We start from the raw sequence: 22,449 nt of genomic DNA on the forward strand, positions 1-22,449 counted from the left end.
CATAACCTCATTTTAAATTATAGTAATGGGTGATTTGTCTATGCTTTACTGCCACCCAAATAACATGACATTGCTATCCATGTTGGAATTGCCAATAGACAACAACCAACCAAGAGAGCAGAACACTGGATCCTGAAATTGGAACAGAAATACTTTCTGATTCTTCCCAATGTGCAACTTTGAGAATTTATGTGAAATGCATAGACAAAACTTTATTCCTTTTCCTGTGCATTTGGTAAGTGTAGTTGTTGTTTAATGCTGTAGGAAAGCAGAAGAGGGCACTTTGACAATTCCAGACAATTAAAAAGAGCTCAGCATCACTCTCCTATCACAGCAGAGATAGAAATTTTTCTGAAGGACATTTAATTGTAGTGAATTTCTAAATTCTGTTCAAACAAAACTACTAATAGAGAGAAGCAGAGTTGGCTAATTTCTCTAATGCCAGAGTTTTATCAGTAGTGATGTTCCAATAACTGTTGGACCATAGGATTTCAAGATTTCTGTTCATATTCAGTCAGAAATTCAATTCTAGAAGATTAAAGTTCATGAAGAACAAACCCTTTCTTGCTTTAGCAAAAAAATCTCAAAATGTTTTTTAAAAAATTATTCTGAATTCTGCTCAAAGATGCCCAAGCAACTCCTCTCAAAGTCAGTGGGAAGCCATTTCATGTGTAGACTGAATTTTAAGTGTTTAGGTAAGCCAAAGCTCTGTCTACAACTTATAAGAACATTCAATAATAAACTCAAACAATGTATGAATACAAAATATTTAAAATATGTTATTGTACATGTAATCCACATATATTTATAATATATGAAAGGAACTCCTGGACAATTTCACGAGTGAGTATGAATATATGAATGAATGTGACAATCTCAGGATTTAAGATGCCCTACGTGCATTGCTCCTTTCTGGTTTGAGAAATGTTTTGCAATGCGATTCTATATGAAATATTAATGTCTTTTAATTAATCTGTCTTGAAGATATTAATTTTTCAGTTAATACATTGAGAAATTCCCACTGGCTTCAGTATTCACTGTAGCATGACGACTGCGGGACTACATTCAGGTTTATCAAATGCATAAATACACATCATATCTAAGAGGCCCTGATGCTTGTGAGGAACACACCTAAAATGAGAAGTTCACTAAGATATTTTATGAAAGAACAATACTAACCTAAATACAACAGGAGGACGACCATTTTTGTGTTTCACAAAGATACCATCAAGACATGCTCCAATGAATATGTCACTTCCTTGGCTGTCCTGCAAGAAGTAGGAAAAAATTATGCAAGTACAGAAAAAAAAGTCTTTGAAAGCAAAGTTACATATGAAACAACTGCTTTTATAACTTTGCAGGAGAACATTCTCAGTGGTTTGAGGTTTGGGCTTTATTTACTTTTGGCAGGAAGTAACCACTCTAAACAAGGAGAAAAGGGCAATATTTACCTTTGCAGGATAGGTCTCTTCACCATAGCCCTCCATTCTTTCTACTTCTTGCATATATAACATTTCTGCATCAGGAGGAGTAAGGCCTCTACAAATAAAATAGCAATCAGCTAATACTGCCAATAAGAAAAAATCATCTTTGCTTTACTCTGAATAACGATGCCAAAGCTTGAAAAGGATCCCCAGGATACCCAGGCAACCATTAAATTGTGCTATTTCTATCTGGACCAGTGGCTGATATATTTGGCTCAGCCTTTTATACTTTGATTCTAGTAACTTCTTTCTCTCTGGCATCTTTAGGGGTAAATGGCAACAAAGACCAGTTAAAATTATCATCTCTACTAATGGTAGACAATTATGACATTTTTGATCAAATCCAGCACTGTCTCCACATTTCCTCACTTTACCAGAGGCACACATGTTCAAGACATGAATGTCCTCCTGCCATAGGGGAAATACAAAGTCTGGCATTTTACGTTTCAGAAAAGACAGTTTCATCTTCTAGATGTTGACTATTTTAGTGTAATACTTTGAAAACATGAGGGCAAGATAAAGGTAGGTAAAGGTAGAAGTCTTTATGATTAGACCAACTGACAGTTTTCTCACAGACGTGCAGTAGTTTCACAGGGCTTAAAATCTTGTGTTTACAAACCCATGAACATACCTGTTACCTCATAGAAGACATTATTTCTACCTGAAAAATCTTGTCATGCTCATTGCTATTTCTCCTGATACTTTTTCAACCATAAATCTCTCAATTTCTTCACTTTCTCCTAATGTAATGAAAATGAAGTTTTCTTTGCTGAACCTGAACCATGTAATCTTGTTACAAGTGCATTTCAAAGATAAGTGAAACTGCAATTTCCAAACTGTTGTTTTAAAACAATACAGAGGAAAACAGTCAAAAATGTTTTTCATTAATGAACTGATAAAGAGAACTTAACTTTCCTTTGTCCTGGACTACTGCACCTTATCTCCCTTCTAAGATCACAAGCATTCTGGCACAGTTACTGTCTCTAAATTTCTCCTGCCCTTAACACCTTCCCAACATTGTTATCAAGAAACATCCTTACAGGAGCCAGAACTTCATATGAACAAGAGTCAGAAACATTATACAGGTGAAGTCACACTATTTAATTGTGTCCCATATTCTTTTCAAGCTGAATCCTCTAATTTATTTTACTAAGTACTCTGTTCTCTTTTTCATTTTAATTCAGCAAAAACTATCATAACTTTAATACAAATGTACTACAGAAAAAACTCATTTCAATGGTAAGTGAAATTAGTCCAATTGTATTTCAAGATTCACAACTTTCTGAGCTACAGAAGCTACTGAATACTGAAATCAGGCATTGAAGAGCTTCAGACTAACCTGTACTTCTGATGTAGCAAGGCAACTTTCTGTGTTGCTTCTTCCAATATTTTTTCTTCTTGTAGCCAACCCTTAAGGTAAAATAGCATTTGGGGAATGAAATACAAAAAAATTCTACAAAATCAAATGGTTATAAATTTTTTGCACATGCAAATCAACCCTTGACTCTAGTCTGGGAGCTTAGATGCTGTAATATGCACAAATAAACCCCAAAAGCACAAACACTGTGTTGAAGTGCTTTTACTCACTTTCCCATCCATGTTTGAATCTTCAGAGTAATATACAATTAAATTGAAAAAGATCTTATTACATCTTTGTTTCTGTGTAATATAGGGTGTCATATTTCACTCTGATTTCAAAGGAAACCTTTACTAAATTTGACAGCCTAAGGAGCAGTAAGATAGATGGATCACGGAGGCTTCCTAAAAATTATTTGCATTTACCAATTTAAAGAAGGATTTAAATTTGCCAATTAAATAATTTAATTGCACCAATTTAAAGAAAGTACTTACCACTGGAAACAAAGCAAATCTTTGTAGAAACTCCTGAGATTCATACTGATCATAGTCTCCAAAATCCGCTAAAAAAATAAAAAATATCTTGAATTCAAACACTTCTAACAGAATTATTCAAAACCCAGTTAATTGCAGCAGGATCCCCAGGTAGCAAACCTCCATCCTACTGAACTACAACATGAAAGCAGAACAGAACAAACTAATCAATAATGTTTATAAAGAGAAAATCCAAAAAAAGAAAATCCCATCTTTTTACCTCATTCAGAAAAATCGGTAACACTCTGTGGATTGAGAAGAAATTATAAAACACTTAATATGGAAGTTATTTATATGAAAGGGAACCACCTCTGACACACTACACCAATACAGCTCTTGAGATAAAGAAGTGCTTAGAATTAACCTATTGTACTGCTTTTAAATACAGATTTTTCTTCAAAGTAGTTGACTTGAAACAGCAAGCACTGCTTCTGTTCATTCACTAGCTAAAATTACTAACCTATCTCATAAAAGCTACTTCAGTAATTGGAGCACATTAATGTAGAACATACTGTTATCAACACATGCAGTTCATCTCTTATGCAAGAATAAAAAAGGAAGGTAAAAGCTAAAAGGATGAATATTTTTCCATCTGGAAAGAGGGTTATATTGAAAGATTTCTATAAACAATTCACTGAACAGAGAGACATTTACATTGTCCAAATACATGGAAATAACACAGCAAGATTTCTTCAGTTGAAGACCATTAAAACATGGCTTGGATTAAACAGATTCACTGTTATAGAAACAAATCATTAATACCATTTATCCTACTCCACTGATGACCACATTTTCAAAAAAAACATAATCATGATCTTCATTATGATACAACCAATGTACATAACTAACAAAGTACAAAAAAAAAAAAAATCTTTGGTTGTATATACTTCCAGTGATTTTAAGTCCTGTTGAATTTTGGCAGTTTTACAATTGCTGTTAGATGTACTGAAGTGGCATTCACTGTGAATGATACACAAATAACAATATGCAAACACACTAAACACAGCTGTTACCATTACAAACTTTGGGGAGATTTAGCATCAGATAAACACATTGCAAGGAACACGGAATATGATCACTGCAGACAGACTCAGGACTGTTATATATTCCATTCCATATCACCCTAGGTAGGAAAAATAAGGCTGCCTTTTTCATACAGGTGTCACAGAAATGTGTTTTCAGGAGTGATTTGAACATAACAACTGTTAACAGTCTTGCACACTAACTTGAAATAATCTTATGTGATAGGAAATTTTGCATAAAAAGTGGAAATACAAGCACATTTAAAGTTGCTTATTTTTGAAGATATGTCAGAATAAAGAGTCTTCATTAACAGAAACAGAGCAAGGGTCTGTTAACGTAGGCAGATAACTGAAGCCTTTTCCCCCAAAGGAACTCCAGTGTCTTAATTCAAATCCAGCTCCTGAAACTGCTTGTTAGATGCCCAGGTACACTTCTGAGGACTGCACAGAAGTAAGTTCAGGGCCACTGATCCAACTGTTCCTCTCAGCCTGTATGACAAAGTCCTAAGGAACAGACCCCTTTCATAACTTACTGAACTGGGTCTCTTGAGTGATGAACAGAAAACTGGCAATGGAAAATATATCACCAAGTTTCTGATGCAATATTAGCTATTTGGCACAATTTCTTACTTACCCTGAACTGCCAAACCAGCCAGATGTATTGCTTGTTCCAGTGTGCAAGGAATGTTGCCTTCCAAGATGTCTTTCTTTAATTGCAAGTAATACTGATACCTATGGGGGGTGGAAAAAGAAAAAGCTAACATAGGCTTCTTAATTTTTAAGAGAGAGCAAAAGACTAATACCTGCATTTCCTATTCCTGTCTGCACTCCCCAGTTTGAGTAGAGGGGAGCTTTCCTCATCATTCGGACTCACTATTTCAAGGCCTTTTAAAATTCCTTCCTCCCTTAACTTTCACATATAATTCTAGAATCAGTGATATTAAAGAACCTCCACAACTTCTATCTACTACCAAACTGTCTTTTTCTTTTTTTCTCTTCCTTCCTTCAAATTGTTGTTATTGCCTCTTTACAATGTTCAGTAAACTGCTGCTGTTAGATCTTTTCCAATAGATCTAACAATGTACATTCCCTCAATCCCAGCAGTGATTTTCATTTCTGCATTACAACTTCTGAGTACATTTTGTTCTCACTTTCAAGGCACCTTTTTTTTCTTTTAATCTTCCATTTTCCTGCATCATCTCTCATACATGCAACCACTACTAGCTGTACTGTTTGTCCAGTCTGAGCCACTATTTGCCTGCATTTTTCTGCCCCTTTCAGACACTCATTGAACTTTCTACATGGAGCCCAAAAAACCTCCAAATTGCCACTACAGCTACACAGACTTGACCAAGGACGTAATTTGTCTTCCATAAGTCTAGTTTTAAAAAGTTCTTCCTCATATTGTATGTTAACTCTAGTGAAATAAGGCATTAACACTGAGAACATGGAAGAACGTGCTATAATTCATTCAGTGATTAGAAAGGTCAGGTAAACTCCACATAAATTTTATTGATGTTAATGGACAGCTCTCTTCCATCACTGTTTACTGCCTTACTAAACACAGTGATAATTTATAAATATTGTTTAGACTCTTGGGGATCCTACTACAAAATCCCAGTATATCATATGACAGTACTTAGCATCCCTATTCAACATAACAAGAACACCTGGGACTAAACCCAGGCCTTAAAAAAAACAGAAAAGAAAAAGCCCAAGGCATTTGGGGAACAAGTTTTCCCAGTCAGGAAGCAGAAGGTAAGCTCCTTCCATAGAACTGCTATTAAAAGTAAACATAGAGATAAAGAATCTAACACTACCTCAACAGAGCACATCTCTTTTATCTATAGCATTTCCACTTCCTGGTGTACATTAAACATATAATTTGCTTGAACATGTTCAATCTCATTTATATCAAACAGGCATGAAAAAACTCACAGATTTCTGAAACTAACCCAGTCTCTTACTTATCAAAGTAAGTGCCATCCATTCTCTAGGACACAAGCATAAGGTTGGCACATAAATTTCTGCTTTCTACCAAGTAGCCCACTGCCAAATTTTTGTTAAAGCACCAGCATAAACACCATATTCTTTAAAGAAATGCCAAATAACAGTATTCAAGATTTTTCAGGCAATTTACCTTTCCAATGCAACATCATAGTATTTATCTTACACTAATGTATTCTAGTACAACACAGAATCTGAACCAGAGATTTTAAAGCCACTAAATTGCCCAGAAATAGCACAAAACTTTAGAGTTTTAAAAAAAAAAATCTTTCAGAAATTGCACATAAAACCAAAAACTAAAGCTGCCAAACACTGAGCAATACACAACAGCTCCAGTGTCTGCACCAAGAAGTCTGCATCTGGTGACCCTGAAAAGCTTTCACATTACAATTAGCAGAAAAGGTGTCTGGCAGAATATTTTAGGAACAGAGACAGTTTCATGTAACCACAGAATAAATTAGGATGAAAAAGACCTCTGAGTAATCATTGCTCTAACTCTCCACTCAAAGCACAGCCAACTTAAAGTTTTTAGCTTAAATGGGTTAGTTAATACAAGTTAATACAAGTTGTACTCAACTGCCAGTTAAAAATAATTATTAAATCAGAACTATACACATTAAGCCATTAGAAACCAATGTACAGGCCCATTAGAATAGTATATATGCTCAATTTTGCCTTTCCCCCTGCAGTCAGTAACAATGATGTGATGTTCCCCAGTTTCACAGTAGAAATATACATGCAATACCAGAACTAACATCCATACTTATGGCTCAACGATACACAAAAAATAAAATCACAAGCTGAAGTCTAGGCTGCAGCTTGCCAATGCACTGTACTAAAAGAAGAGAAAGTACTGAAAGCAAAACAAAGAAAGCATAGCTTAATAAAATCTGCAAGTGCTTTGTGCAGGATAGATGTCCATGAAAGCAACACATAGATCTTCAAAACAAACAAACAAAAATAAAACAACACAAAAACCAATCAAACAAACAAATTAAAAAATCACACATGAAGGGACAAAAACAATTAAAAGTCTGACCATGCAGGTATGCCTGTTACTTAAAGCAGGTTTTGAGAAGATTCCTAAGATTACAAAAAGTTAGTTGCTTGCTTAGTTTATCATGTATTTTAATTATTCCAAAGATAAATTAGCATACATTTTGAACACAAATTCTGCCTAAAATAATTTTAATTTCTATAAAGGTAGGGGAGAGCAGACAACTTTTAAATTACCTATACATTTCATAATGCTGAGAGCAAATTTATAAACACACTGAAGTTTATACCAGAAGATTTACCTGGTAATCTCCTGCTGAAGCTGAGAAACAGTAGGCACATAGAATACTACTCCAAAATACACAGTTGGCTCCAAGGCATATTTGTCCAGCTGCTTTTTCAGAGGCTTGTCCAAATCTACCCATCTGCGTTGATTCTGCTTATTATAATACCAAAGACTGAAATATGTAATCTGAAAAAGAAGCATTTCAGTGATAAAAAAAAACAGTTAATATTGTGATATTAGATAAAAATATGTAAAAGTATGTAAAATATCTATATGAAAGTCTTGCAACTTAGAAATACATGTTTTAAAACACTGAGTACGGGTTATAGAAAATTTCAGGGAACTGAAGAGACATTTTCCATTAAAAGCAGACATTACATCCAGATAACCAGCTCAGGTCCTCCACCTAAAACTGTACCAGAACTACTCTTTATTTGGAAACAGCTCATAGCTCACAACTCTGTTGTGGCAATTCACAGATGCTAGTAGTAAGCATTCATGTGTGACAGGAAATGCAAGGGAAAATGACATGGGACTGCAGTAGAGTAAAGCTTAGCTTCTGTGGGGAGCTGGAAGGCAGGCTCACATGGGATGCTGGAGGACAAAAGAGCACAGGACAGCTGCTCAGTCAAAGCATATGCATGGCCCACTGCATGAGCAGGAAAATGACCAGATACAGCAGAGCAGAAGATATCTTGCCTGAGTGGGCAACTCCAACCAAAACACAACATAGAGTATGCACTGGAACAGACCACCTGGAAAGGCTGAGGGGTGTCACCCTTGGAAGGTTAAAATCCCACTGGGCAGCATCTTGAGCAACACAATCTAATTTTTATTAGATCCTCTCCCAGAAGGAGTTTGGATCAGAGTATTTTTCTCTTGCTCCAAAGTACAGTTCTAAATCTATACTGCAGAGTCATCTACTAACATTTAAATTTCTCCATTATGTTTAAACTGGCTAAGATCTGCTCCCACTGTATTTATTTATTTCAGTTCTGGAGCAGCAAAGAGATGTGGATTTAAAAATATTCATGTCATTATCATAGCAAAACTAGATATCATAATTAGAAGTGTTTTAACTGAGGGAGAGAGATAAGTGAACATAGACACTGTAGAAATAACAACACCTTTAATCCAATATTTTTCCTTCCGTATTTTCAGACATTTTAAAGTTACACAAAGTAAAGCTTGTAAGGATGAAGTTTTATAAAGCAGAGGGAATACGTCTCATGATTTCTCGAAATAATTTCTGTAAACTAGTCATGGAAAAATTGTTCTCATAGTAAAAAGAGTATTTACTGTTGTTCTCTCAAAAGCTTTAGCATTTTGATATTGTGGAGCACAGATTTGAAATTCATTGGGAAGCAACATATCTTAGTAGAAAAAGGCCATTTCACTACATTCCTGCAAAAAGTCATCCATATATACACATCTGAAAATTCTTATACATACATCTTCTTAGTTTACAGTCTAAACAGGATAAAGAGTCCACTCTCACAAGATTCCATATTTTCCTTACAGCTCTGTCAGGTTGACTGTGTGTGCAACAACCACAGCACAGGCACATATATCCCATCCCAAACTTCATGGGCAGCAACTGAATCAGAGCTCCATATCAGCACAGACCATCAAATAATTTGAGGCACAAAAGTCAAGGTGTAGCATTAAATTAATAAAACTGTCTATTCCATAAAACCATTTTGACTGGGATATTTGCAAAAGGAGGAAATTAGAGGAGTTCTAAGGTATAATGACTTCTTTGCTCGTCTCTAAATTAGCATAAACACAGTTCTAAGCGATTGTTGGTGGGTTTTAGTGTTTGGGGGCTCTTTTCCCCCAAGGTTTAAAAGACTCTTTACATTAAAATTAGTGCTAGCTACCATGTAATTGCAAAATTAGTATTGATAAGATAAAAAATAAACATGTTCAGACAAAATCTGCCTATTTAACCTCCTATTTGACCTTGAGATGCTTTATATGAATTTAAAACAACTCTGACCCACCGATAGAAAGACAGCCTATAATACAGAAAATCAATTGAATTAGAACTGTTCATAGAAGGAAAAAGCAGGTTTTTTCTGTATAGAGAAAGATATCTAGAAGAAGTGCAGAATGGAAAAGTTTAAAAATAACAATAGAGAACCAGATTATTCCCAAATCCATAACAGAGGTCTCTGTAAAGCAAACAACCAATTTTTTCTCAGAAGGATCCAGGTTGCTCATCACTTCTAAATTCTGAAAGCCAAGACTTAGAAAGTCATAAATATTTGAGTTTTAAGAAGACAAAAGAAATGCAGCTATGAATATAAATAATATGAACAACATATTTCTCATTTCCCAATCCAAGCACACAAAGTTCGCTGATAACAACATTTTATTTCTATTCTTCAATCCCCATTAGGTGACCACCATCACCCTTCAAGGATATTGTGAAGACAGTATCTTAAATTCTATGTTAGGGAAAAAAAACCAAAAAGCAGTACCACAGAAACTCCATTATGCAAGAAATACCATGTTCACTGTAACATCATATGTTAAAAAGGATAAAATGTACTGAATGACTGATTACTCCTTAATCCTTGCTGCAGACTGAGTAAGGAAAGGAATGTGTGTAAAAAGGTGTATTTCTCTTTCATCACAAGACTGCTGACACCATGCATGCAGTCACAGGAGCCACAGTCAGATTATGATGCTGATATTCTGCTCTGACCCAGCCCACCTCTCTGACAGGACAACCTCATCAGCCTGGGCTGAGCACTACCTAAAATCTGGAACCACAACATTCTGGGCAAGGGCAATGGCCACGGCAAAGACTGAAAGCAAAGGGTAAGAGCTGCAGCTGAAAAAATTCTACAGATCATCTCACACAAACACATTTGTAAACCAAATAAAAAATACACCCCCAAAAAGTACAGCAATTGTTTTTATAAACTCACTTGCAGCCTTGGTGTACTTAAACCTCATAGAAGCACAGATATATAACAAAGGTGAGGAGAAAAAAACCACAAACATTGCCAATGTTCTGAACTCCCTGCTGTAAAATACTCCTGGTTCTACACCCTGAATTTAAACTGATTGTATAGACAATTTTTAAAGCATGATGATCACTTGAGTACATCTATTTATTTGAAACACTGACCACTTTTTCTTGCCTACACACAGAACTGAGCAGTTGCTGACAGAACAGACTAGGAAAAATGCTTTCACATTCTAAAATATCCTCTGGAAATCAGTATATCTTTAAATAAAGCATGCAAGATACTACAGACCAAAGCTGGTCCTCTGACTTCTATACAAACCTTTCACTTCACTTCAAGGGCAGAATTTGATCCTGTGAGTTTTCAGAGGAGCTTATGCACCCTGGAATATTCGCACTGATTAAAATAGAACCCACTTTTATTCAATGCTAAAACATTTTATTATTAGCAGCTCAGGACAACATCCAGTGCTAAAAAGAATGGCATGACATAATTCTTAAAATATGTTAAGCTGTTAAGATTAACATTACTTTGTGGTTCGTTTATTTTAGTGACTTATTCATGACCCAACCCTCTGAAGAAAATCAAATAGAAATAAAAAGAACATATAATTTCTGCAGAGTTAATTTCTATCTATTTTCTTTCTGACACTAGAGACAGTAAATATTTTTGCATAAAATTTGAAGAGCAATTTCAAAACATCAAGCACACAAAAGTGCAAGAAGCCCCACACAGTATTTACAGCTCACAAGTTGGTGGGAGTGACTTCTTCACTGAAGTCACCCGAACTTCCTAAGCTAAGCAGAGGAGTTTCACCAGGTTATGAGTGCCACAACACTACATTACTGCAGGTGACTATATTAGATCTTTCGGCATGATGTACTGTGTAAATTGGAGAAGTGAAGTTGATCAGCCTTAAGAAGAGACCAAGTAAAATCATACTTCAATTGTCTAAGAGTAGGACACAGATAGAGAAGATAGAACCTGAGTCTTCTTGGAAATAATCACTGCAAGTATGAGAAGCACTGGGGACAAACTGCAATGTGGGAAATTCCAATTAGATCAGGAAAAAAATTTCACAACAAGACTAGCCAAACACTGGAACAGATAGCCCAAAGAGGTGTCAAATCTCTATCCTTGGAGGCACCTGCATGGTAAACTCACCCAGGCAGCCCCTGAACCACCTGATCCTCCTGAGCAGAGGGTAGAACCATGCAACCCTTGGAGGTCCCTTGAGGCATAGCAGTATTCAAAATTTACTTCAACCTTACATATTTAATAATATCTTCTCCAGTAAATTTCTATATTATGTGCTATAAATCTTACAAAATGTGATGGATGACAAACATGCTGGAAATGAGAATTGTTTTCTAATGGTTAATACAGTGCTTTCTAAAATATTTAATTTTAATTAATTAATTTCTAATTAATGCATTTGGCTATCTGCCTCAAGGGTACCTGAGGAATCACCATCCTAAGATCTGAGGCAAAAAATCAGAAAAGAGAAAACAATAGCAGACGAATGTAGTCAAAATATATTTTCATGCTTTTCCTCTTTTACACTGGTACATTCAAATAAAACGGACTGTAAGAATTCCCTGATCAGAATGCTGAGAACACCTTCTCATTATTGAAGGATAAGCAGTGCAGTCAAACTCATAAAATCCTGTTAGCCCAAGGCTCCACCACGTCTAGCTTTATTATATGCTTGGATACAGAGCAGCTCCTGCTATCAGGATAGCACAGTTTAAACCAAGCACGTGCAGCAGAAAGGGTCAATAATCCTGTGCTAAGCACAACTGGCAGATACCAAATGAAAGCTTTTCCCTACGCCCAATGTTAAAAATACAGGAGACAACAGGCCTTGAAAATTCTCCAGAAACTCCATTCTTATCACAGCAGACAACCTCCTGCACAAAACTTCCCAATCTTTAGCTAAAAAGGACTTGGAGCAGCCTGGACTGCCCAGTGTACAATATCCAAGATTTCCAGGAAGTGGTGGAGAAAAAAGCCTCCGTGACTCTCATCAGCCACCAAGTAGAAAGGTAATAGTACACTACCATGACCAATTCTTCTTGCAGAAATAGGAGGATCACTGACAAAAATCCCTTCCTTTTCCCCCATATTGAAGCTACTTACTGTAGGGTACTTTTGCCTATACTGCTTTTGTTGTTCTAGCACTGATGAGCTCTTCAACTGTAGCTGCAGGAGGGAATATTTAGCAGAGTAGCTATATGAACAAAGAGACAATTTATACTTACATCATAGTTCTTTCATAGTGGAAACGTTTTTTCCAACACTTACACACAAAATTTCCTCCTAACTACTCTAATACAGATTTCACAAATGCTATTTAAACAAAGTAATTGCCAGCTATAGTTTAAAGCAAAACAGAAGGGATAAGAAATAAAAAAACAAATCAATATGTTGCAAGTTTATCTGATGTATTATAGTTCATTCAAATTAATCATTGTAATACATTACAAATCACAGTACACTGTGTTTCACACCCTTCAAATACCTTGACTAAACAATCTTCTAATGGGCAAGGAAGATTATACTCATCAGGACATTTGACAAAGGTAAGATGACTAATTTACAAGCTAAAGAGCCATACCTTCCCAGTGCACAGAAAACATTATGTCCAAGACATATTTTAACCTCCAGCAGAGATAGGTGAGTTATCAACATGACCCAGATATTAGAAATACACTTATTTTGAAAAAATCATGTTACTTTTTCCCACCACTGTTCAAGGCTCTGAGAAGGATGAACTCACATAACTGCTTTTGATTTCCACCTGACACATCACTGATATTAGAAGTATCATATTCCCATTCATCAGAGGCTTAAGTTCTGATTGCTTTACTAAAGCAGAAAGCCAAATTTCAAAGCAGTCTAAAAATTCTAAACAATAAGCTAATATCTTTGTTTCAGAAGTAAAGAAAACTTCTCCTGTCAAAATTGGTATAAAACTGTACAGCAATTCACTGACATGATGTTAAGCAAAATGCAGTTGTGATATATTCAAATTCTGACAACTTTATAAAAAGGCTAAAGAAATCAGGGGAAAGGCTTCCTAATTGCCACTACTGTTTTCATGGAAAAACCTTAATTTTGTGCTGCTCAGTATAACAAGACTGAGTGCAAACCCTTTGCCTGAATGTATATTTTTTTTTTCTTCAGACAAAGGAAGAAGTACAAAAACTGAACTGTGGCAGTTTCTGATTTTTGCCTAACTGCTCTGTCCTTCAATTTATCTTGGTTCCTAGATTACAATTATCACACTCTTATAATTAATATTTTTTTCAGATGGATTCAAATTTGCCATTCAATAAAGCAGCATCTTTTAAGCTAATCATATTACACATGGAAGATCTGAATTCTTATATACATTCCTCCATGCCAATTTCTCCTTTCCTAATTACAAGGAAAATTTGGTTCTGAGAAGCAACAACAGCACTTCAACTACAAGCACTGCTTCTCTTCTTATTTCTGCAAGCATCAGCTAAAATACTGTCAGACTTTAAAACAAGACATAAACACAATCATGTTAATGATCCCTCGTCATTATGTGGCCCAACTCTTATTTGTCTGGCAATATGGTTACTGATACATATAGACATAAGAATATTTATGGCTGCATATTGGTCTGATATTAAAAACACTCTTTTCATATGCAAAACACACTTAAGAAACCACCACAATGAATTAAAGGTGTGAATTAAATTTTTTATGTTTTCTCCAAGAGAACTGATGTTTTAGAATTCAGAGCAAAGTTTTACAGCATAGTTCAAGCTTTTCCAAAGCACTGTTTCAGAACTTTGAAGTTATTCAGGATCCAGATAGCCTTAGTTCCTTTTCCTCTGCATGCCCAAAACAAACACAGGAACTTCCATGTGCACAACACACACTCCACAGAAGTTTCCTTCCATTGGTTCCTATACTTGTACTCTACCACAGCTCTGCAGTAAGTCAGACTCTGCTTGTACACAGTAGCAGAACTTGCCCCTTCTCTCTGGTTTAGAAATGTTATTAGCAATCAACAACAACAAAAAATCAACAAGAGAAAGAGACCAGATACATCTCCTGCTAAACTTAGCTAGCTAATGTGCCAAGCTATATTACGATGCTTTAAAAATCTCTTTATTTTCAAGGGTTTCATTTGCACACTCATGCCCTAGATGCAAGATTAGCATGTACTTTTTAAAGTAGTTAACCAGCAGAACTGTGAATCCAGAATAGTTTTCTATAACAGCTTTTTGCATAAGTTATGTTTGGTTATGGTTCTCTCACAGGTTAAAAGACAGACTGTGCTACAAAGGGTAAGTAACTTATGTTCACTGTTGCCTTTGGCTTCTTTCCCCAGTTCCTCAGTTTAAGAGAGCTGGATTACATACTCATTCCTGATGAGTCACATTCTAGGAATACCAGAAAATACTCAGTTTAATGAATTCATTTCTCTTTTCTATAAAGTTTATCATTCAGGAAAAAAAAAAAAAAAAAAAAAAAGTCAACACATGTAAATCTTCCCAAATGCTAACTATGTGTCCATATTAGTATACAACTTGGAAATTGAGAAGTACTAATAGAAAAATCAAAAGAAATACAGTGTTTAGCCATGCAATGCATAATTTGAAGATCACTCATTTACATAAAGATATGTTGAAACAAGTATCTTTAAAAATGGCACACCATAAAAATAGTACAGTTCACTGTCCAAATTCAGTAATTCCAGACTACGCTAGAGAGAAAGAGGTATTTTCAAATGTTACCATTGAATGTGTAAAAAATGGTAGAGATTCCCCTAATGCCTCATGCAATAAACTGTTTTGAAGATGCTTGGGAACTGCTTGTCCTAGCTGCTTAGGCCATATACAGTAATCTGAAACTGATAGCTTGGATTTGAGAATGGTCCCGAGTCTCAGTATTTAAATAAACAGTCATACTTTTATGTTTAACACTTGGAATTCAACCTCATGCTTTAAGGCTGCCCAATGCACTAAAAAGATGCAATAAATGCTTTTTATTTTACTGTATCAACGACTAAAGTTGTTTTTGCAGATTTAAGAAAAGTGCTGAACACATTTTCCTTTCTGAGAATTTTCTACTAAGCAAACCATCAGGAATGATGCAGTATTTGCTTGGCAAATCAGACTACTTAAAGGCAGAACAACTTTTTGTGAATGCAAAGCTCTGGAAAGTAATTTATATCCCTATTTTCCATTCCCTTTTATTGCAACACATTTTCCTGCCAAAATAATCCATGCAAGAATGCATGACTGAAGGAATCTGCTCAGAGTTCAATAGTGTACTGTCAACTCCCTTATTCTGATATATGACTCCTAATTGAGGGAATTGCATCTCTTGCTCTCTTTTTTTCCCCTTTTTTTTCCTTTTTATGTTTTTGTTTTTAAAAAGATTTTTAGGAGGGGTTCCAAAGAAAGAGATAATGAAGAAGAGCTGAAAAAAACTGCATCTCCAACACTCTGTGACTAGTTCAATAGAAGCTAGTAGTCATCATTCAGGAAGACAAAGCCTTTGCATTTTGCAAATAGTAAAAATTCTATACTTGCTGTGACTTAGAAGTTATATCTGAAAGTGGACAGATAAAATTGACAAACTCCATTCACACAACAATTGAATTCTAAATATTTGATACCCAATGAGTTCCAAGTAAACACTAAGGCTACAAGCATAGCTAGACTCTCCTTTTGCTAGAAGGAGAAAGACTAAAAAAAAGAAGGCAAAGAATTGCATTTTCAAAATAACTGTACACTAAAAAAATACTTGGAGACTCTACAAGAATGCATATTGCAATTGAAAACAACCACAATAAACAAACCTTTATAGGTTAATGGCTTCACATTGATTTCATTTTTTATTATTCTTTAAACAGAAAAAATAAAAAGCATTTCTGAAGTGACTATGTGTAACATTTCCCACTGAGGAATCCTACAGTAATGCACACTTTCTAAAGCAATAAATGTTTGCAGGATTGAGTTCTAAATACATTTGCTCAATATTTGAGCAAAGTTACCAACAGTTGCTATTGACAATAAAAAAAAATATTTCAAAAGATCATAGTTATAAATGCAAATATTTATTATTAATTTTTTTTCACAATTACTCATATTTTGGTCACTTAAGTTCAGGGTTTTCATCCTGTATTTGAATCCCATAATCAAAAGCTCATTCTATGGCGGACTACATAATAGAACAAAAGCATATTTTTCAAAACAATGGTAGCAACACTAAACTTGTATCACTAGTTTTCTGTCTCCTGCCCTCCAGAAGTGCACATGCTGTCACAGTTCAGTGAGTCCAATATCATCTAAACTAAACCTTTCAGACTCTAGGGGGAAATGCCAGTTCACCCAGGATTGAGAGCATTCAAACACTGCATTCAAACCACCTGTGCTCAACAGTTTTATGAAACAATGGCATTGGCTCATATGTTGGTCATCTATGTAGATTTCCATTAACATTTCAAAGCTCAGCATTTCAGAAGGAATCAGTCAACACAGGAGATGTAGGAATAATCACTAAATGTGTGGAAGAATAAATTTCAGTTCCAAAAGAATCCTTTAAAATACCAAGTATGGAGATTTTGGGGTAAAAAGTCAGGTTGAACAAGTATTTACATATTCAACTAGCAAGACTCCTCATAAGGCCAGCACTCAATCAATATGACCATATATGAGCTGCAAGACAGTGTCTGCAAATATATATGGTAGTTAAACAAGCAAGATCAACGGCTGATAACTGGTACACTTATCATATTTTGTGCTTTAGATTCTTTTCACAGCACTAATCCATCAGAAGAAAAAAAAATCCATGCACATAAATAAGATGCTGTCTTATGACTCAAGTCTTGCTATCGTTTTTAACCATGTTGCTTAGGTAGAAATTATTTTCTTCCTTTGTGGTTTCTTTAATCAGAATTTTTCACACAGTCACGTTTAACCAACGCTTCTCCCATTTTGTCCCCTTAGACATTCCCTAAACTCTGTAACAACTTTTGCAACTGTTTAGGAGCAATCTAAGTCCCCATAAAGACCAGAAGGTGAAGAAGCAATGGGAACACAGGATAGCTGCTCCAGTAGCTGATTACCCTACATGGCAAGGATTTACCACAGAGGTCATCTATCACCAAAAACTAAAGTTATGCCTTCACTTGACAACTCACCTCCCGCAATTCAAGCCTCTGAGCCACTGCTTCCAGACTTTCCTGGCCTGTGCTTTCCACTGACAGCGTGAACTCCACAAATTCATTGTTGAGCAGCTGGATACGAGCCACCAAGCAACTCTTGCTGGATACTGTGTAACGTCGAGTTCGTTTCAATTTTAACCCAAAAGGCAGAGGCATCTTCTTTTTCCCCTCTGATGGTTAGTGATAAAGAGCTACTACCACTGAGACCTTGAGAGGTGACGGGAAATCACCTTCTCTCAAAAGGTAAGGAGCTGTAAAGTCTCCAGAGATCAACCAGCAGCAGCAGTATCCATTAAAGCCAAGCAAGTTTTCCACCAAGAGACAGGAAGAGACATCCACTGGAGTCCTAGAAAGGAACAAAAGAGAAGAAATACAAGAATCAGAAATACTTTGACTGAAAGAGGAATGGTAACATGGGAAAAATAACGTATAATTTTTCTAAATCTAAATAATCAGTCTGCCTTTCCAAAATGCAGGCTGTTATGTATTCAAATAATGAAATAAGTACCAGAGTTTCTGGTTTTTCCACAGACAACACTGGGTTTTGGAAAGTTGATCTCTTTTTTTAAACTCACAACTGAATAGTCTTAATCAGGTGTGACTGCAATGTCTCAAAATAAGTATTTATAAACTGAATTGGTAGTTAAGCGAAATATGTCTATGAAATCTGAGTTGCCTAAGGTATTTGTAATACTGAACAAAGATGTTTCCTTTAAGAGCAAATCCAGCAACCTGGCTTTTCAGAGCATCATGCAGCCTCAGCCACTATCTGCTGTTGGATTAAACACAAAACCAAGCCCCATAAATGATAAAGAGGGAAAAAAGAAAGGCAAGAGGCATTAAAACTCACACCTTAGTCCCTTCCTACTAGATAATTAAAGTGCAATTCCTCTAATCTTCCATGGATTACAGCCCATCCTACCATTACTCCTTATGCTTAACTGCTGTATGATGCTTTAGGTTATGCTTTGCCTCACCAAGAGAGTATGCGAATTCTGAGAACCATTTATTTTCTATTTTTCCCTTGAAAAACATACCCAAACCCAAACTACTACCATCTCCCCACCTTCTGCAAACACCTCCACGCCTCCTCTCCCATTCCATTCCATGCTTTGCCTTTCTCCTTCTCCAAGTGCTTAGCGCACGCACCCCACTCTGTGAAATTTGTCACAGCGCCACGGGAAGGTCTGGGCTGAAGGCGCCTTAGAGATCCCCCCGCTGCACGCCGCTGGCCTGGGCAAGGGATGGCACTGTCCCCTCGGTGAGGCTGCTGTGCCCCGGGCTGGGCTGTGCCGGGCCGAGCGGGGCGGGAGCGGCGCCGGAGCCGCGCCGGGCCCGGCAGCAGCGCCCGGCAGCGCTGCCTGCAGCTCTGCCCCTGCACCTCTAGCGGCGGTGCCGCCCCGGCCGAACGGCGGACAGAACAAACGCCTACTTTTCTGCTTCAGTCTTACTTTTACCAGGCTGGCATGTATTAGTAGCACGTATTAAAAGGCACAGTTTGATTTCTGAGGGCTCTCAGGACGACCAGACGGGAGGAACGTGAGGATATGAGTTTCTTTGGAATGGAGGAACCGGAAGAAGTCTTCCTAGCACACCTGCTTTTAAACTCAAAGTATAGCTGTAAACAAACACATAGCACATTCTCCTTGGACATGCATATACCCACCTAGAAACTTATCCAACATAAGCACAAACTCTTTAGGCTAAAAACCCCGTATCAGACTCCCTACTCCCCAGCCAGCAGCACTGGGAAGAAAAGAAGGTGGAAAGTCATTAAAGGCCTGCAATGGGGAGAAAGAGGAGGCAGCATGGCATTTTTTCTCCATGACATCTTTGCAACCCTACCCAAAGAATGACCAGAAGCATATTTCATGGCCTCGTTCATGATAATCTTGAAGCAGTTCTATCATTCTACATAATCCCTACCCTCAACAGATACCACCTAAAATCTTAGCTGAATGAGAAAACAATCCTCATCCAAACACAAAAAAATTTATTTTTCGGTGTAGCTGTAGAAAAGTAACAACAGCTACCAACAGGTTTCCCAGAAAAATTTAGGGATATAGGGGGAATCCTCACTTTATTACTCCCTCCACACTTTGATCCTCCAAATCCAGCCCTGCTTGAACAGCATGCAGGGAATGCTCTACAGACAGAAGCTTTTAGTCCTCTGTCCAGTGCCAGCAGAAACTTGCACTGGGTTTATTCCTGACAGAGTAACTTTTAGCTGGCTGACCTTAGCTCACGTCCTCGAGGCCCATTTTCCAATACATTCTTTGTACACAATTAGGTGTCTTCTTTGGGGCTACAGCAATAAGAGAAACCAATTTACTCATCTCTGAAAGCTTCTGAAAGTCAGAAATGGAGAAGTGTTTCAATCTCAGGTTTTATGAAATACCACTGAGTATGAAAGACTTTCAATCTTTTCTGCCCATATCAAGGGTTATTCTAGTAGCATGGAAAAAACATAACAAAACAAAAATGAAAATTACTAACCAGAGGCTAACCTGAGAGGTGAAATTTCCAAAGCATCTAATGCTGACATGAGGCAGTCTCAGACTTTCGCTTATTTCGCTATGCAAACAGGTAGCAGTGCAAACATAGGAAGGAAGTTTACAGCAGAATTTTCAGAATGTGCCAGCCAGGAACACTCTCCAGGTTATGATCTGTTGTTTACATTAAATGCTCCACTGAGCATTTAGCCTAAATTATTTCATTTTTGCACACCTGACATAATCTTCATGACTTCTGAGACCCATTTATAACAAGAAAAACACAGGTAATTAACTTCCAGACCACATCACAAAAGATTCCTAACATATAATAAATATTGTAGAATTAAGGCAAGTTTGCTGAATAACACCAGGGTATCATTCAGTATCTTCTACTGCTAGCCATGTGTAGTTATTGCAAACATAGCTGTGCTGGTTTTATTCAGCAGCTGTGCATTTTACAGTCCTAGGTGCTTTCAAATTCGCCTGCTGCATTACTTTGAATTCAGACTTACCTGCATTGTTTTCAGCTACTTTAGCCAAAACTCATGGCTACATACTGCCAGGAGTTACAAATCCATCTGATGACCTTTACAATAACAAGCCTTTATTTACCAAGCCTGGAATTTTCGTGCAACAGCTAAAAATGTCTTTAGTGGTCAAACTTTGTACCTTTATATTTCAACAGAAACCTGTTGTTTCAAAAATGCTATATTAGAATTTCAGCAACATGGCCGTGACTAATGTGTGATTACTGAGCACTGTGGTATCTTTCTCCTTTACTTTCACCTCCCACTCCCCCCTGAATTATTAGCATTTTACTTTACAAATATTTTTTAATAGGCTGCATAAATGACAGTAAACAAAATACAACTGCAATATATCATGGTGAGGGTCCCTATTACTTCACATTCCTGAAATACGTATATTTTTATTTCAGAGATATTTGGGCAGCCAAAAAAGTAATCAAAATACCCCACCCTCTCCTTGTTTCACCAGTTAATCTTTGACATGACTCTTGGACTGAGAGAGCAGCAGTGAGTGCATATCTCAAACTTCGCCCACCTCCAGAAGCGCAGTCCCACAACCACTTCAACCATTTACTTTTCCAAAAGTGGGTGGTTGAAACTCTTCAGCCTTACGGTACGCAGCAGAGATCACCCGCTCCGTTTTTACCGTGCCCGCTGTTTTCCCCTTACCTTGCCCAGCGATCCAAAGGCACCGGGTGTCCTTTCACAGAGCCGAAAGCCCCCGGCGCTCCAAGGCTTCTCCTGCCCGAGCCATCTCATCTGTATTCCTCGGGAACTGACTTTCTGTGCTCCTCTTGTCCCAAACAGCTGCTGGCTCGGCTAACCCACCTTCTTCTCAGATCACTCATAGTGAAAACATTCCTCACTTCCTGTCTCGAAAAACTTGCTCTGGATATCATTCCACTGGGTAAAGAGCTGGGGGGGTGGAAGAAAATACTACAGCAAAATAAACCTGTGCCAGCCAGCTCTTCAGGCGGCCTCTTTCATGTGACGCTGTGCCGCATGAGCGCAAATTGCGTTCTCAGGAATATTTTCAAATCGGCCGTCCCTGGGTGCCTCTGTGTGTGTGCATTTAATTTCTTTTCCTGGAGGCGTTCCCCTCGCTCTATCCATGCGGAAGGATACGCTGAAAGAATTAAAGCGAAGGCCCGTATGCTTGTAGCCCATTACCTCAGAGAGTTGGAATGCCTGGCAGGGAGAATGTCAGCAATGAACAGCTGCTTCTCTGGCTACAGGGGCACTACAGAAATAGGGGTTACAACAAATAGCAGGCAATCCTTGCTTTTTTTAATCATATGATCATTTATTCTAAGCCTTTCCAATTAAGGCAAATACCTTACCTAAATTCTGTTGGTCTTGTTTTCATGCAGCTTGGAAATATTTTCAAAGTTTAATCCCTATGTGCTTTACCTAATGATCTATGCACATGCATTTATGTCCTTGCAAAGTTTCAGCTGTTGGTGAGATACACAGCAAAAAAAAAAATGCAGACTAAAGGGTGATCTTTCAGCCTGTCTGGACTTAAAAACTCCTAAAGGTGCCAATAGAAAT

General features: G+C 37.1%; 1 protein-coding gene across 2 annotated transcripts in view; it reads right to left on the bottom strand.

Moving 5' to 3' along the window:
• PTPN21 (protein tyrosine phosphatase non-receptor type 21) overlaps positions 1-22,013 on the bottom strand; it is a 43,168-nt gene extending 21,155 nt beyond the window's left edge. The window contains exons 1-8 of one of the 2 annotated variants that reach the window (XM_079309069.1): positions 21,568-22,013; positions 17,853-18,222; positions 7,702-7,871; positions 5,031-5,128; positions 3,336-3,403; positions 2,824-2,894; positions 1,452-1,539; positions 1,180-1,268 (exon numbers count right to left, since the gene is read on the bottom strand). In XM_079309069.1, the coding sequence (XP_079165195.1) occupies positions 1,180-1,268; positions 1,452-1,539; positions 2,824-2,894; positions 3,336-3,403; positions 5,031-5,128; positions 7,702-7,871; positions 17,853-18,032 (764 nt within the window). In that variant the 5' untranslated portion in view covers positions 18,033-18,222; positions 21,568-22,013. The remainder of the gene's footprint in view (positions 1-1,179; positions 1,269-1,451; positions 1,540-2,823; positions 2,895-3,335; positions 3,404-5,030; positions 5,129-7,701; positions 7,872-17,852; positions 18,223-21,567) is intronic. The other variant, XM_079309070.1, reaches the window with a different exon arrangement.
• Positions 22,014-22,449: the final 436 nt, after the last annotated feature.

The sequence above is a fragment of the Erithacus rubecula genome, assembly GCF_903797595.1.
Source record: "Erithacus rubecula genome assembly, chromosome: 6".
Lineage (NCBI taxonomy): Eukaryota > Metazoa > Chordata > Aves > Passeriformes > Muscicapidae > Erithacus > Erithacus rubecula.